This window comes from Lontra canadensis, unplaced genomic scaffold (assembly GCF_010015895.1).
Source record: "Lontra canadensis isolate GAN:19392208 unplaced genomic scaffold, GSC_riverotter_1.0 scaffold276, whole genome shotgun sequence".
Classification (NCBI taxonomy): domain Eukaryota; kingdom Metazoa; phylum Chordata; class Mammalia; order Carnivora; family Mustelidae; genus Lontra; species Lontra canadensis.
The window spans coordinates 39,307-56,836 of NW_022631270.1; the positions used below are offsets into that span (position 1 = coordinate 39,307).

At 43.9% G+C, this 17,530-nt stretch overlaps 1 protein-coding gene across 1 annotated transcript in view; it reads left to right on the top strand.

Moving 5' to 3' along the window:
- Positions 1 to 4,667: 4,667 nt before the first annotated feature.
- LOC116862614 (cytosolic carboxypeptidase 4-like) overlaps positions 4,668 to 17,530 on the top strand; it is a gene marked incomplete at its 3' end in the record, with an annotated part of 169,333 nt that continues 156,470 nt past the window's right edge. Inside the window, exons 1-2 of the mRNA XM_032849972.1 lie at positions 4,668 to 4,674; positions 9,029 to 9,115. Coding sequence (XP_032705863.1) covers positions 4,668 to 4,674; positions 9,029 to 9,115 — 94 coding nt within the window. The remainder of the gene's footprint in view (positions 4,675 to 9,028; positions 9,116 to 17,530) is intronic.

The window sequence follows — 17,530 nt, forward strand, 5'->3', positions numbered from 1 at the left end:
ATAATTTTTTAACGATTTATTTATTTATTTTAGAGAGAGAGTGAGCGCAGGGGGCACTGGTGTTATATGTAATGTAAGTTACATATAACTTATGTTATATATAAGTAAGTTCTATTTCTTAAAATTGTAACTCCAGTGTAGTTAACAGTTTTATAATATTTTCAGGTATACAATATAGTGACTCGACACTTCCACACGTCACCAGTGCTCATCACAACAAATGTATTCCTTAGTGCCATCACCTGTTTCCCCATCTCCCACCTACCTCCCTGCCAGTAATCATCTGTGAATTATAGAGTCTTTTTCTTGATTGTCTCTCTCTTTTTCTTTTCTTGGCTCACTTGTTTTGTTTCTTAAATTCCACGTAGGAGAGAGATCATATGGTATTGTCTTCCTCTAACTTGTTTTGCTTAGCGTTATACTCTCTGGATCCATCCATGGTCCTGCAAATGGCAAGATTTCATTCTTTTTTTTATGGCTGAGTGATATTCCATGGTTTCACATTTCTGGTCCTAGAAGTGGGAGAGAATAAATCCCTGTTTTTTTTTTATTTTTAATTTAAGATTTATTTTATTTTTTCCTTAAAGGATTTTATTTATTTATTTGACAGGCAGAGATCACAAGTAGGCAGAGAGGCAGGCAGAGAGAGAGGTAGAAGCAGGCTCCCTGCTGAGCAGAGAGCCCGATGCGGGCCTCGATCCCAGGACCCTGGGATCATGACCTGATTAACCCACTGAGCCACCCAGGTGCCCGTTATTTATTTTAGATGAGAGAGAAAGCACACAAGCAAGAGGGGTAGGGAGAGAAGCCAGACATGGGGCTTGATCTCATGACCCTGAGATCATGACCTCAGCTGAAACCAAGAGTCAGACGCTTAGCCAACTGTGCCACTCAGGTGCCCTAAATTCCTGTTTGTTTGTTGTTTTGTTTTGTTTTGTTTTTGTTTGTTTTTTTAAAGCCATCACATTTGTGGCAATTTTCTATGGTTGTTCTAGGAAACAAGGTAGAATGCCTTCCTCTGGCACTGCTCTGGCGGGGGAAGGTGTGGGTGCCCCTGTGTAACTGCCAGATGAGTGTAGGCATCCTGGATCTCTGCTTAGCCTTTGTTGGCCCCCAAGGGCATAAATCTTTCATATTATTACAGATTGGGGGTGGGGGTTGTATACTAAGCTTCCACTGATTTCATCTGGCAGGGAGGGTCCAGGGTCCCTCATGACTACTCCCCGTGCGATCTCTTCTGATAGCACGCCGAAGGTGGCCTCATTACTGGGCAGTGGCAGGAGTCCTATGTCTATCAAGTGTCCTCTGACACCATCCTGGCAGAGGCTGGTGCCTCATTGCTGCGGGGGTAGGAGTAGAGGTCCAGTGTGATCTCCCCAGCACCACGTGTTCTCTCATCTATGGCTTCTGGCCTTCTCTCCCACGCCACTGCAGGAAGAAGGGGCAGAGGGTTGGGGTGTGTCCTTAAAGTCTATCCAGGGGATTTACTGGTGTGGATGGAGCCTCAGTTTTTCTGTGGTGTTTGGCTGGAGTACAGTGGTTACTACTTAAATTTTCTGATCTGCGAGGCTGTCCTTTTCCTGATCCCGTGACGAGATAAGGCTTTTGTTGGGCCTTTTTGTTCATGCCCATTGGGACTCTGGGTTGCTGACTTGCTGGGCTCCAAATTGGGGAAGCAGAAAGCAAAACAAAACCCAGGGACTTTCCTCCTATGTCATTCTTTGGGTCCTGCGGTCCCTAGATAGTATACTTTCTTGTCTCCCTTTGTCATCATCGCCTTCTGATTGTTTCATCTATTGCGACCAGAGATTTTAGTTGCACTTCGTGTGAGGAATGGGCAAAGATAAATCTACTGTATATTCCTCAAAGTCTTTTGGTGCCTTTTTAAGATTCCTCGTACCTTTACTCTTGCTAGGTTGTAAAATTTATATTCTCAGCCCTTTCTTGGTGAGTATCATCCTCCGGCCCTACAGAGATCTAGGGAATCCTGTTAGGTCGCCCTTTAATTATGAGCCCATAGACTAATCAAGTCTCCCAGATTTAAAAGGGCCATGAACGTTAATGCAATTTTGGTCAGAAATTTCCTTTGTCATTTGCCTTTACTTGTGAATTAGCCACTTGAGTCATTGCTTTAAGGAGTAAGGAAAATGGATAGTAATTCACTTTTCTTTCTTTAAAAGAGAGCCTTCATTTTAGAATTTTCTGAACCATAGAATTTTTCAAAAAAACTAGTCCTTTCAGTGTGAATAAAATGCTTTTCAGCTTACATGAATGTTTTCATGAATACAGATTTTAAAATCAACAGTTACTTATTGAAATCCTGGTTTGTGAAAGGCAGTGGGCCTGGGCCCTCCTTCTCCATGCTTTTCTTCTACCAAGAAAGGCTGCTACCATAAGATCTCTCCTTTCCTAGTTTTGTTCTCTCCTTGTTATCTAATATCCTTGCTTTATTGCCACTTTTCTGTCATCCGAGTTCCTACTCTTCTCTTGAGCATGATTTAAGCTTTCCTAGGATGAACATTTGGGAAATAGCTGAATTCCAGTCATCCTTTATGCACCATACTTAGTGTTTGATTAGGAATTCAGTTATGCTCCTTGACTTGGAAACATTGCTTTTAGACCCAGGACTATGCTTTCTGTTTCTTTTCTGACTTTGGGGATGATTAAAAAAAAAGTACAGTCCCAATAATTGATTGTGTAATGAGTTAATGAAGGACATGAAGAGAATCTGGCCTAGGGGATAGTAATGAAGACTGAGAATGATGGTTTCTTTCCATTAGAATGTGTCCATTTATCCACCCAGGGAACAGAAGGAGGTCTGCCGTGTGTTAGGCTGCTTACTAAGCATTGTAGAGATTTCGAAAGTGATTAAGAGACAGAGTGACATGGTGGTTAGAAGCTTGAACTTGAGAGTCAGGAAGAGTTGAGTTTAGATCTCTGACCTGTTCTACTCTGGCCGTGTCACTTTGTGAAATTTAGTTTAGCTGAGCTTTGATTTCTTCATCTCTATGTTCATTATGATGAGCCAATGACATATAACAGATGTATGGATACCGGCATAAGGAGGTACTCAATTTATGTAGGTACTAACAAATCATGCTGCCTGCCTTGAAGGAGTTTTTATTATGGTAGAGAAGAAAATATCCTTCTGTTCAAAGTAATTAGAACATTTTTAGAATTTACCCCATGAGCCACATTTTGTGAATTCAGAGGAGAACGCTCACTTCAAACCGGCAACGGGCTGTGTAGCTTAGACTTAGTGCACTGCTGTACCCCAGTCTGGGGGTACACAGGAAAATGGTCTTCATGAAATTGGAAGGGGAATTGGGGGGTCAAGCATAAAAGGTGGGCTTTAAGAGTTTTCTTGGTGTGCTGGACATTTTTAAGTTACCCCCTCCAGCATCCCAGATCTCGTTTCCAGCCCTGGAGAGTGACTTTATGAATTGGCAGTGAGCTTTAGGGTTCATACCAATGGGGTCCTTAGCTGGAATGGCTGTGGTTTGACTGGGCCAATGGAATACAGTCCAAGAGAATGGAGAAGGGAAGAGAGTGAGAGCAAAATATTCATTCTCCCAGCTTCCTTCTTGGCTGCATGCCTCCTCTGAAGGGAGCAACTCTTGCCGGACTCCCCTGTCCAGACCACTGCCCTTTCTAGCTACCAGTAACGGCTCCTTCCCTTGCATGTCCCAGCCTGCGGCTGGTCACAGCTGTCTCCAAGATCCTGTACTCTTCCTTGCTTGTGTTCTTTCCTCCCAGTGCTCTAAGTGAAGTCCTGGTCCTCGTAGAAATTATTCTCGCTTCTGCATCTCCTCACAGGATAGCTGCCTCATGGTGGATTAATCCAAACATCATTCAGGCCCTCACTGAGCTAAGAAAAGCACGGATTAAAGGGGCCTTGGTGGATTTTCATGGATGAATGGAAGATGAGAAGGGGAAGGGAAAGTTGGAGAACTTTTTTTTTCCCTCTGCATTCCCCAGGGAAATTCGTGCCAACTTTTTCAGTGCCGGTGGGTTCTCAAGCTTCTTCTCGTTCAGAGAAATACATCTCTTTCTCTAGAATGTGACCAGGAGGCCCTGCAGTTGCTGCTGCTTGTGGAGCTTTTAATCACCTGTGTGAGCGTCTGATAGGGCTGTGAAATATGGGCCCTGAAGGCCTCTGAACTGCCTTTTCCCTTCCTCAAATGGTGAATAATCATTGAACCGCTCCACAGTTTCTGATACGAAGTTCAAATCAAGCCATGAAAAAACCCATATTTCACAAGGTAGCATATTTTTGGTTCTTGGCAGTAAATTTTCCTCACTCTCCCCATGCCGTGGGACACATTTGGAAAGGTCAGTTTGGCACTGTGTAAATTAACCAGAGGGCCAGTGGAGTTGAATGAAATCTGTTGTAAATGTGTATTGATGGGCAGAGCAATGGGGCGGGGGGCCTGGCTTGTGAGGCAGCGTGATTTGGGCAAAAAAGCAGAATTGTACCGGGGGCCTTGGAGTCACTGTTGTGGCCATGCTGAATAATCGCTGGAGTGGCATGATGAGGCAGTGGAAGGAAGACTTTTTCCAAAGCTTCCCTGGGGAGGGGAGTATTGTACTTCCGCCAAGGAGCCAAGGATCGAGCTGATAGCTCGGTGTCACGTGACCCTATCACCTCTAGCGTGAGCTTTGCCGCCATGTCGCGTAAAGCCAGAGGGCGCCTTTCCCATCATCCTCCATGGGAAGGGAGCTCCCTGGTGTGGTACAGCGGCTGGGCTGTGTGTCTGTTGGAGGGTGGGCCTGCGTCTGTAACCCTGTGGGTCTAGAAGGGGCAGCGTAGTCCAGTGGCCAAGAGTGAGAGCTCTGAGGCCCAACAGACGTGGATGGAAACCAGATCTTGTACTTGGTAGCTGTGCGATCCGGAGCATGTCTTTTACATTTTTCTGAACCCCAGGGTCTTCACTTTAAGAATAGTGTTAACAACACCTCCGTGCGTGGTCTTGATGAAATCAGATAATGTAAGAGAGGCTCTTTGCTCAGCACTATAAGCAATCCCAGACTGTTAGCTATTACTGCTCTTATTATTGAAAATGTAGGCCCTTCCTGGGATCCCCGACCCCAAAATGGCCAGAAATGACAATGATTAATGGGAGAGCACAGAAAGGAACCCTGCTCTGAGTCCTTAGTCCATGCCTGAATCCTTTTCCTCCCTCAGTCGTGAGATGTCATCGGTGAGCACAGAGAAGCAGATCTTTTCTACAATTAATAACTTAATCAACCCGTTTATTCATTTCTTCAAAGTCTTAATCGAGCACCTCCTCCTTCTCAGTACCCTCTCAGGTTCTGGAAAGCAGCAGTGAACAGAGAAGAGAATCAACTCATCACATCCGAAGCTCTTTACAGTCCCTACTTCTTGCTTGAGTGATGTATTTCTTCACTGTCTTCCCGGTCCCTGCTCTCATTCTGCCTGCAGCGAGCCCACTGATTAAGAGGGAGAGAGGGAGAGAGAGAAAGAGAAGGAGGGAAGGGGGAAGGGGAACAGGGAGGGAGTAGATGAGGTGGGAGGGAGAGAGAAATGAAGGGAGGGGGACAGGAACACTTACTGAAGATTTCTTACAGGTAGTAAAGCTAGAACTGTCAGTCAAGGCCTTTGATTGCTCCCTGGAGAGACTGCTGTCCACAAGCAGTCCCATCAGCAGTGGCCTCTTGCAGTCTGTGCCACCAGCAGTCAGTCGATCAGCACCAATTAATTGCATACCTACTATGTGCCAGGCAATGTGCTAGGCACAGGGAGTCCTGTGGTGAACACATCAGAAATGTAGTTTAGCAATGCACACAGACATCGAAGAGGGTTTGAAAGCAGCTTCTTTAGTAATAGGGAATGTGCCAAGAAGTACAGAATGCCACGGCGCTTACACTAGGAAGGAACAGTCAGGGGAGGCTTTCCTGAGGAAGTGATCTTGTAACCTGACACTTGAAGGATGCCTGGGAGTAGCAGGTGAAGGGCAGGTAGAGGGAGGGAAGCTTCTGAGATTTCTAACCATTCCTAAAAGAATAAAGATGCATGGCTGTTTTTTCAAAGCAGTCCTTTCCCATTCAAGGGTCTGGCATGGATCCTGATGATTGGTTGGCTCAGTAATTATTTGTCAGACGACAGAATGAATGGATGGATGAATCATTGAATGAATGAATGCATGAGTGAATAAAATCCTCGAGTAGAGAAAACCCTAGAAGATTCTTGGATTAGGATAATTGGGATCTCAGTATGTTGAGGGGGGGAAGTTACTCAGTATCTTTACTCCATGGTCCTCTTCTTGCTGCTTTTTGGCTTCTGTAATATCTCTCTCCAGTGCTTCCTCCCCTTGTTGCTGGACATGAATACCTCCTCCTTGCACAGGGCACTCACCTGCCACAGTATGGGATCTCATTCTTTTTTTTTTTTTTAAGATTTATTTTATTTTTTTGGGATTTTATTTATTTATTTGACAGAGAGAGACAGTGAGAAAGGGAGCACAAACAGGGGAAGCAGGAGAGGGAGAAGCAGGCTTCCCGCCAAGGAGGGAGGCCAGTGTGGGGCTTGATCCCAGGACGCTGGGATCCCGACCTGAGCCGAAGGCACACACTCAACGACTGAGCCACCCAGGCACCCTGTGATCTCATTCTTTAGCAGCATCTCCATTCATTCTTGTATGTGGAAGAGGAGGAAGCAGGAACTTCTGAAAAAATGGGCTTCTTGAAGTTAGTCCTGGATCACCAGCCCATAGGAAAAAGCTTTTGTACACGACAGCACTATTGGAAGCTTTGAAAATCAATGTCAGTGATGGGCCATATAGTGAGACTCTGCCTTTGGGTCCAAGCACCGGCTGGTTTGTGTTGATCTACTTATTGTAGGCCAAGTTGGAAGGCAATGAAAAATCACCCCATTTGGTACCTCGTTTATACAATATGGATCCTGGTGGAGCTTTGAGGGAGGTATTAATAATAGCATCTGATGGCTTATTGGCCATGTGGTGCCCAATTACAGGGCTTGACAGTACAAGGTATATATTAATGACTTCCTAGGGCAGATCTGGCTGGTAATTGATCACTAATGAGGCAGACTTCCTTACATCCAGGCAAAGTAAGATTTTGAAACTCTTTTAGCCAGCCCTACGTGAATGCCTTAGAGGACGTGATCTGCTAAATGGGTGGGAAATATTTCATGGAGAATATTTTACAGCACCCATTTGACTATTTTTTTTTTTCTTTCTTTCTTTCTTTCTTTTTTTTTTTTAGAAAGTCTTAGTTGGCAGTTGCCTTTGGTGTTCCAAAGTCTTGAGTTTAGGATTGCCCCACAGTAGTTGCAGACATTACTGGCTTTATCCTGCCGTCCATGGCAACAGAGCCATGTCCAAATGACTGAGAATGTTTTCCTGGGACAGTTGAGTGACTGGCAAGCTTCGTACTGGGTTCATGGAGACAAAACATAGTTTACAAATATTTCCCAAATGTCACAAAAAAAAGAACTATTTCAAGCACCTGTGACACCACTGATGTGTCAGTGAAATGTTTTCCTTCCTTTTAGACCCTAAATTAAATCAGCGTGGGCTTTACGAAAGATGTTGTGGGTAGGTTTTCTAGAAAAGTGCTCTGAATCTGTTTTACAAATTTCGAATTTCCATTTGACCTTTTTCCTTTTTTATATTAATGAATTTCACCTAATTGAATCAGATGTCACAGATGTCACGTGTTCATTCTGAATTTGAACTTCACATCCCCTAGAAGGCATTTTCTCGGTAATGCTTAGCAAAATGATACCTATCAAATCGCTGGTGCAGTTAGAATTTAATTCACTCTATCAGCTGCCATTGTCATGCGACTTAACTTTAAAAAAAGTGATTTTCCTCAAGACTTCATAATTCCTTTCACATTTTTTTTTTCTATTGAATGAATTTCACAAACTCTTGAAAGAAAAGACTGGGTGAGAGCCATTCTTCACAAGGTGACAGGAAAGCGAGCCCATTGTGTACCCCCTGTTTCCCAGCCATCCCTGCCTGCCTGTCACCTGCCAGCCAACATCGGCCATGTTCCGTGGCACCTGCCCGACTGAGGCTAGCCCTCAGAGTACCCGGAAGGAAGGAGAATGAAAGGTACTGGCAGGAGGTAGGAGAAGGGGAGGGAAATAGAGACAAAGAAAGACAGAGAAGATAAAATAAGAGGAGAAAAAAAAAAACATTTAGAGGAAGGAAATAGCAATGAAGGTGGAAGAGAAGTCAAGAGGGGGAGCAACTGGGAGAAGCCAGAGAAGCCAGGCTCCCTTGACCCCCATCTGCTGCGTCAAAGCCTTGACCGACTGCTCAGCTTGCTTTTGTTTTTCCCTTTTCTGATCTCTGTAGAGCAGTGGTCCTTAACAACTGGTGATGCTTTCTTCCACCTGAGGACATTTGGCAATGCCTGGAGATATTTTTGATTGCCAAATTTTGTGTGTGTGTGTGTGTGTGTGTGCGCGCGCGCGCACCTGTGTGCGTGCACATATATATATATATATATATATATATATATATATATATGCATACATATGGTGGGGTGGGTGTTATAGTGGTAGAAAACAGGTGTGTTGGGTTAATTGTGTTTGCAAAAATCCATGTCCATCTGGAACCTGTGAATGTGATCTTACAGGAAATAACGTAGGTTTCCAGATGTAATTGACTTAAGATGAGCTCATGCTAGATTAGAGCGGGCCCTGATTTGGTAGCTGGTATCCTTATAAGAAGAGGGAATTAGGGATGTAGAGACAGACACAGAGAAAAGAGAGCCATGTGAAGTCAGAGGCACAGACTGAAGAAAAGGCTGCCACAAGCCCGGTGAGGGCAGATTGCTGGGAACCACCAGAAGCTGGAAGACACTAGGAAGAATTCTGTACTAGAAACTTTGCAGGTAGCATGGCCTCCTGATATCTTGATTTCAGACTTCCAGCACTGAAATCTGTGAGAGAATCCATTCCTATTGCTCTAAGCCACGTAGTCTGTCGCATTCTGTGATGATAGTAGCTCTAGGGATGTTTCTGAATACCCCACAGTGTACAAGCCATCCCACCGCGGCAGTGAATTCTGTGGCCCCACTGTTGATGGCGTCAAGACTGAGAAACCACTGGAGAGCTTAGGATGTAGGTTATAAAATTTAACACTTTATTACATATGTTTTGAGCCAGTCTCTGTGCTTGCGAATTTGTCTGATTCCTGTGTGTTAACTTTTTGTGCCTTTGTGTGTCTACACAACACCTAAGTTGTGAACTCTTAGATGGTAGGGGGCATGCATTTGGTTCTTTGATTCCTTTACAGCTAATTGATATGCATTTAGTAGGAGCTTAATAAATGCTTCTTGGACGAATGAATGATGACTGTCAGCACATGATCCACTTACGGTGGCACCTGTGCCCATTTATGTCCGTAGAACACATTGTGAGGACTGAGGCTGTACTTTCCCAAGTTGTGATCAACGTCCCTTAAGTCTGACAATCCCGGTGGAACCTGCTGACCCAGCAAGGCTTGATGTGGACGAGACGTAGGGTGTGGTCTCATGGGGAGAGCTCTGGAGTGGACTCTTTGGGAATCTCGTATTCTTTCTGAGCTTAAATTTTCCCATCTGCAAATGAGAAGAATGATACCTCATATGTAGTGTTGTTACGGTCAAACAGGCTACAACATAAGAAGTGCGACAAAGGTACTAAGGAAATATTTTTTATCTGTGGAAAAACTGGGATGAGCCCCAGGGGGTGTAAATACGTGCATGGTGAGGCTGTTGAGTTTTGCCTGGGGAGAAGGAAACGCGGAAGAGGAAGTAATACATAGTGTCGAGTACTTCCTGTGTGCCAGGCACTTTCTCCATTTTCTCATTTAATTGTTAGGACAAAACAATGAGGTAGCATTTGCTATTCTCACTTTGAAACAAGGGAACGAAGATCGCAAAACAGTGACAGACTCAGGTTTGAATTTTCGACCCGTGATATTTCAGCTGTGCCTACTGCCTGCCAAGCTTCTGTGAGAGGTTCTGAGTGGTTGTTTGTTAAGTCAAGGGAAAGCGATGGGCCCAGAGAGTGCGGAAACAGAAGATAGCATATGGAAATAGCATCACGTGAGCCTGTGCTTGTGAGGTGTTTTCTCTTTAGGAAGACAACATTCCTAGCCTTTTCTTGCCAGACCGTATATCTGGGCCCTTTTTTCCCTAAGAGTAGAAGTCGGTGCTGACCACTGTTTGGTCTCCAGCACACAACAGCAGTATGTTAGGTGAAGGGTAAGAGCGTCGTCTATGGCCGTGGGATAGAGACGATGACGGGCCTTGATCTCAGGAGTTCCAGAGGCACTGTATTGGGTTGGTGGTCATGGAAAAATAGCTCTCAGAGTGAAGGCATGACAAGGGCAAGGTCTGGGGAAAAGATACAGGGTATTAAGAGGCAATCCAGAAGAAGATTCCTAAACCATCTAGTTATGCTCATATTAGGGATTTATACCCTGGCAACTTCTCTGTGAAAATGTCCATGTCTCAGTGGGCCATGTCCTGATAGGAAAAAAAAAAAATATGTGGATCCATGGGCAAGTTTTTAGCAGAACATTTCGTAGAAAAAAAAAAAATAAGTGCATTTAAGTGATACCTAAGTGAATAATTTTTGTATATTGTATTAGTCAACTTACACTGTCAAGTGGCTTAAACAACAGATATTTATTTTATCACTGTTCTGGAGGCCAGAAGTCCCTGATCAAGGTGCCCACACAAATTCACTCTTTGGTGAGAGCGTTTTTCCTGGCTTGTAGGATGCCCACCCCCGACTCCTGTGTCCACACATGGCCTTTCCTCATGCTCAGGCTGTCTCCTCCTCTTCGAAGGACAGCAGTCCTATTGGATAAGTGCCCTGTCCTAGTGACCTCATTTAATGTGAATTATCTCCCTAAAGGTCCTGTCTCCAAATACAGTCACACTGGTGGTTAGGACTTCCAGATATGAATGACGGGGGGTGGGGGGCAATTTAGTTGATAGCAATGACATTGACTTCCAGCCCTCCATGAATAGATGGAACGTGTCTCTCAGTGTGTGGGTTGTCTACAGACAAGCTGCAATAAGAAACTGCATGTCCAAATAGACAGTAAAAGATAGGAATGGGAGATAATTTGTCTCACCATCTCCCTTCTGCCTCCTTTTTCCAGTCTGTGAGAGTTCACTTCATAGGGTATGACATGCTTCTCCATATCTCGGTTGCTCTCGTGGCTCTGAGATGCCACATCCCACTCCATTGTGGGGCTTCATCCCAGTCCATAAATGCCTGGAAGAACCAGAAACCTAGGTTTGTTGCTGGTTAGCCCAGCTGCTCAGAGGCCATCTGACAGGGAGGGACTTCTAGAGCAAGTGACTGGTCCGCGCCCTGCAGCTGCCATGTTGTTCAGGAGGTGGTTGGTGCCTCCCACAGGAAGAGGGGGATGACTGAGGAGATCCATAAGCCATGTGTCTGATACCATGGAATTTACTTCTAACGTGAGTGAAAGACTCAAAGAACACCTTTCATGTGTGTTTCGTCAAAACTAGATGAGCCAAAGAATGAAAGTGTAAAAGTCATTCATACAGAAATAAGTAATTTCAGCTCAGGGAGAAAGCAGAAGATGGAACAAAGGAGTGGTGAATCCCAAAGCTGTCTGTCCCCAGTGGAGATGCATGTAGAAATACATGTTTTGCATCTGACCCTTTTGGATATAAACTTATAAAAATCCAGAAATGTGAAAGTTTTAGTGTAAGATATCAATGGCAAATGCATTTGAATACAGGATAGTAGTAGTAAGTTGACCTTTTTCCTCTAGGGATCAAATGTCTGCTCTTGTAGAAACTTTGTGAAAGGAAATTACTTTTTTTCAAAAGATTTATTCATTTATTTGAGAGAGAGTGCACGCTGTGTGTGTGTGAGAGAGAGAGAGAGAGAGCACGTGAGTACAGAGAGAGGCAAAGGGAGAGGGAGAGGGGAAGTAGACTCCCTGCTGAGCATGGAGCCTGACTCAGGGCTAGATCACCCAACCTGGAGTTCATGACCTGAGCTGAACCTGCTCAGATGCTTAACTGACTGAGCCACCCAGGCACGCTGAAAGGAAATCACCTTCAAAAATCTTTGATGATGATCACTATAAGAGAGGCCCATCCCTCACCAGCCCTTTAAAAAAAGCATGCAAGGGTAAACCTCAGTATTCACACATGATCAGATTGACAGATGTCACATGAACCGAGTGATAAAAGCTGGGGCCTTCCAAAGGCAAGGTCTAGAGCATCACATATGTTAGGAGTGACCTTGACCGTTCAGTGGCACCATGGGTACTACTGGTACCCAATCCAGGGTCAGGGAAGACCGTGCTTCTCTGCACACGGGCTTCCAACGTAAAGTTCAGGGTAGCAGATCTGGTGTAACTATGCAGATTAGACTTAAGTCAGTTATGTGAATATAAGAATGATTTTCCCTTGCCTTAATTCTGTTCTCATATACAAAAATTGTCCACTGGAATATCACTTAAATGCACTTAATTTATTTTTTCTAGGAAATGTTCTGCTGAAAAGTTGCCCATGCATCCACTTATTTCTTTCCATCAGGACATGACCCACCAGGGCATGGATATTTTCACAGAGCCATAGTCTCATTGTTTCATATCTTCTCTTGTGTTAAGCTCACTAATTCTTCCCTACCAGTCTATTTTCTAGATCTCAGGATAAGACAAACCTCTTCAGTTAGAAAGAAAATGGCCTAGTAGTCCTAAGAGATCATGCATTGCTCTGAGTTCTATAAATATGGTAGAAAGCATGCCAAGCCGTTGTTTTAATTATAAAAAAGAGATGTTAACAATCTTCTCTTAGGGAATATGTCATTCTTTTTATGAAGCATCTGTTTTCAGTGGATGCCCGTTGAAAGAAATTCAGGAAGGTGGACAGAGAGTTGCCCACAAAGGGTCAGATGAGATTTTTAATTATGCCGAACTAACGGTCTGTTTTCTATTGTAGTTTTTCCTCCATGCTTTTGCAGAAGAGCTTTGGGGGAGGGATGCCCGTTGGTTTGGTAGCGGGCTATTTGAAAATATTTAGGCTGTTGCCAGGAAAAAGAGTTCAGACAAGAGTTTTATGGAACTCTTTTTGTGAAATTAAATTGGCCAGGATCAGGACAGTCTTGCAGCTCCAGTCTGGTTGCGTGCCTGTAAACAAAGGCCATCAATACAAAGTGATGTTGTTCACTGTGAGGCCGTAGCTAATGGGCTGCCACTGAGGCCAGCTCCAGGTCAAGCTTCATTTACTAATGAAAGAATAGTGGACTGGGGAGAACATTAATGAAACCCATCATGATTACAAAGTGGAAGGCCCTGCCTTGCTAGGAGAACAAAATAAATGTCATTCGTCTTTCTTCACATTTAGAAAGCCTTGCCAAAAATTTTGCAATGCATCTGATTTTATGATAAAATAATTTGAAGGATAAAGGAAAGTAATGAATGTGCCAGGGAAATGCAGGTATAAGAGAGGTTTATTTTAGAAACTACAGGACATATCCTTTGGATGCAAGCCACTGGAATTCAGTTTTTGAGTGGGAGGGAGAATGCATAAATGGCCACAGAGGAGAGATTTCATAGCAAAAATATCCAATAACCGAGTCCAGATTTTTAGGGCACCATGGAAGTAAAATTAGAGAAAAGGGACCAGATGCCCCAACAAACACCTGACAGATGAGACTCACAGGCAGGCCATGGAGTTGTGTTGAGCAATGAGAAGTCTACCGTAGCGGTGGTTGTTCACGACAAAATTGATCTGAGCTACCCCAGACAAAGCAGCTGCTTTTTTCTCTCATGCATGTGTCAAGACAGAGTATACTGACTATACACAGGATGATCTAGTCACTTTAATTCCAGAGAGTGTGGCTCTGTGGGGGACATTGATGAGCCATGTGGTCTGCACTTAACCTCCCTAAGAAGGCAGACTCGACATGGCTGCTGTGCCTTCCATAGGCTCGAGCAGGGGGTGTGCCCAGACCTGGCATATGGAACAACAGAATTTGCTTCTTACTCCAGAAGCTGGTCCCTGAGAGACCACAAAGTAGATGGAAAGTTAATGTAAAATTACTTGAAGATATGGGTCAGGTAGGCGGAAGTAAGAAAGGGGTTCATTTGGTGCTTTGGAAAAATATCAGGAGAGCCCAGGGAGGGCTGATACATTCATCTGAGCAGCGATATGAGGATGCTGAGGCATTATATGGTTCATGATCGGATCCGTGATAGTAGACCAAATGCAAGGACAAGTTTTTAGCCTCTGTGTGAGATGGACCAGTGGTCACGGCGCACTCTTGTTGACTCAGTTGCAGCATGGGCCTTTGGTCTTCGCCCTGTATGGAACGTTTCAGGAACTGAAGGGGGCTGGAGGGGGAGTTATCAGTGGGATAATCAAGGCTAGATAAGCTTGAATGGATTTATAAAAATGTGTGATAACAAAGAGGAGGGACATCTTGAAGTGATGTGCATGGTTCTGGATCATCAGCTAATATTCCTGAAATGTCTGTTGGAAGTTTAGTATAAAAAGGAACTCAGATGATACATTCAGTGTGGTAAGCCAGATAATGGACCCTCTTAGATGTCCTTGCCTTAATCCCTTGATCCTGCCAATAGGTTACTTTAAGTGTCAAAAGAGTCCTGAAGATATAATTAAAGTTATGGACCTTAACACGGGGAGATTATCCTGGATTATAAAATGGGCCCAATCTATTCGCATCAGCCCTTGAAAACCGAGAACTTGCTGTGGCTGCAGTCAGACGCAATGGAGAAGGGTTCAGAAGCCACATGGTAGAAGGGGAAGCTGGAAAGACTGGAATCATGGAAGGAAATTTGATATTCTGTTGCTGACTCCGAAGATGGAGGAAGGAAGCTAAGAGGGGCTCCACGATGATGGCCAGCAAGGAGATGAGGCCCTGAGCCCTAAAACAGCAAGGTACGGAATTCTGCAAGCAACTTGTATGAGCCGGAACCAGAGCCTCCAGTAAGAGCTCTGGACAGGTAACACCTTGAGTTCTGCCTGGTGATGACTTTGTTGGGTTTCAAGCCTATGGAACCGTGTGAGAGATACTGCTTTTGTTTTAGGCCTCTAAGTTTGTGGTAACTTTAGCAACAGAGAATTCATTCTCATCTCTGTTTATATAGACAAATGCATCATTTTTTAAAAATGTGTGTGCACACAGTATCTCAGGAAAAGTGCCACACACTCCATTAACAAGCTGGGATAAATAGAGTGCATGCGTGTATACAGTCTTGCTGTCAGGTGCTTCTGGTCCTCCCTGTGGAGGTTGGACTGGGAGCATGATGCACTCTGACCTTTTTAAAGGTCTTCAGTGATTAATTAAGGAAAGAGGCTCCATCTGTGAGATTATCATACTGTCTGCTTTTGAGAGCTGATGGCTCACAAAAATTTTCAGAAATTCAAACCCAGCTTCAGCCTTCATCTATACGTTTGTGAAATTTGATAAACCTTCCAGCCAGTATTTATGTGTGTGTAGTGTAAATGTATGCAGGTACAGAACTCTTCTTTCCAAAAGGGTTTTCTAATGTGTTAAATATAGAACTGGAAATTAGCCCTTTGGAAACACTGAGATCTTGACTTCCTGTGGATTGGGGCATAGCGGGTGAAAAGAGGGTATGAGGATTTGGTTTCTATCACCACCGAGCCTGTTCTTTTCCCATGGTGACATCTCTTGCAGGTTTTCCTTATGCATGATTTTCTGTGTTTTGAAAGCTCACTCATGAGTTTATGCAGAGAAGCAGCTTCTGCTTCTTTCTTCTCAAACATTCTGATCCTAAGAGTTTAATGAAATGGTCCTGGGAGCCACCCCGGTGTTTGCCTGTTTCGTTTTCAGTACCAGCAGGGATGGACAGCCCCCCTAGGCTGCAGGGCAGCTTGTGTGTGCTGCTTCTGTCATCAACAGAGCTGTCTTTGTGTTACAAATCTCAGGGTGGATACTGAAAAATGCTAATTTATGATAAGCACGAGCTAGATTGACAGGAAGCACAACAGCAGAGGGAGAGGTTGTTTGGTGAGTCTGGGAAGGGGAGAAAGAGAATGGAAGTGAGAAATACACTAATTGGGAATCAAACCAGAGAGGTTAAAATAGAATTTTTTGGAGTTAACCCAGAGAGAGTCTGGGTAGAAAAAACTTGGGGGGAAAAACATGTAGATTTACATGTAGGAAAACAGAAAATACATGTTTCTCTTCGATAATAGAGAAATGGTGAACGGGGGTGGGAATAGGTGTTCAGGGAGTCAAACACCTCTCTGGAAGATCCATTCATGTCCAAATCTTGGTGTAGCCCTTGTTTTTCTGAAGATGAGGGATAATAATAAGCCAGCATGCTGGGTCCAGTTTAGAATCTAGTTAGAATTAGAAGCTATCCCAAGTTATCCCTTAGGGTAAACCAGATGACTCAGCACAGGTCCTTGGCGGTGTCTCCTATTTTGATGATATGCAGAGGATTTCCACCCTGAGAGTTGCAAGGGAAGCATATGAGAACCAAGGGCTACAGTTCCCATGACCCAGGCTTTTGTTTGGAGCAAGAGTTAGGGTTTTACCCAAAGGCAAATGAGGTGTTCCTTCGGGCGGCATCTCTGGCATTTTGTCTCGTAGCCTCTTTTGTAGAGCATGATGGAGAAGTAAGGTGCGAGAGATTCTCACTTTACATTTGAGGCCACCAAGTCCCAGATGAGTGCCGTGAATGTCCAGCCTCATGCAGCAGCATCACGCCAACTGATCCAAACACTACATTTGTTTGAGTCCTAAAACCTAATGCTATGCTTGTATCTCCTAAAGAGGACCTTGTTTCCTATTTTTCTGTGACCAAACATTGAGAGCCTCAGTGAGCTTTTCCATGGATAAGAGGACATTGAAGACTCAGGGAATCTTCTCTTTTCTTTTTCTCAACATCAAAACTTTATTTTTTATTTTATTTTATTTTATTTTTTGTTTCAAGTTTTTATTTAAATTCTAGCTAGTTAACATATTGTGTGATAATGGTTTCAGAGTAGTGGAATTTAGTGATTCATCACTTCCATCTAATACCCAGCACTCATCACAAGTGCCCTCCTTAATACCCATTACCCATTTAGCCCATCTTCCCAACCCCCCTCCCTTGAGCAACCCTCTTCTGTATAGTTAAGAGTCTTATGCTTTACCTCCCTTTCTTTTTTCCTTTCTTCTCCTATGTTCATCTGTTTTGTTTCTTAAATTCCACAAATAAGTGAAATCATTTGATACTTGTCTTTCTCTATTTTGCTCAGCATAATCCACTCTAGCTCCATCCACCTTGTTGCAAATGGCAAGATTTCATTCTTTTTGATAGCTGAGTAATATTCTCTCTGTGTGTGTGTGTGTGTGTGTGTGTGTGTACTGCATTTTCTTTATCTGTTCATCTGTCAGTGGACATTTAGGTTCTTTTCCATTTAGGTTCTTGGCTATTGTTGATAATGCTGCTATAAACACTGGGATGCAGGTGTGAGGACTCAAGAACTATTTTAGCCAGAACCAGGCAACTCAGCT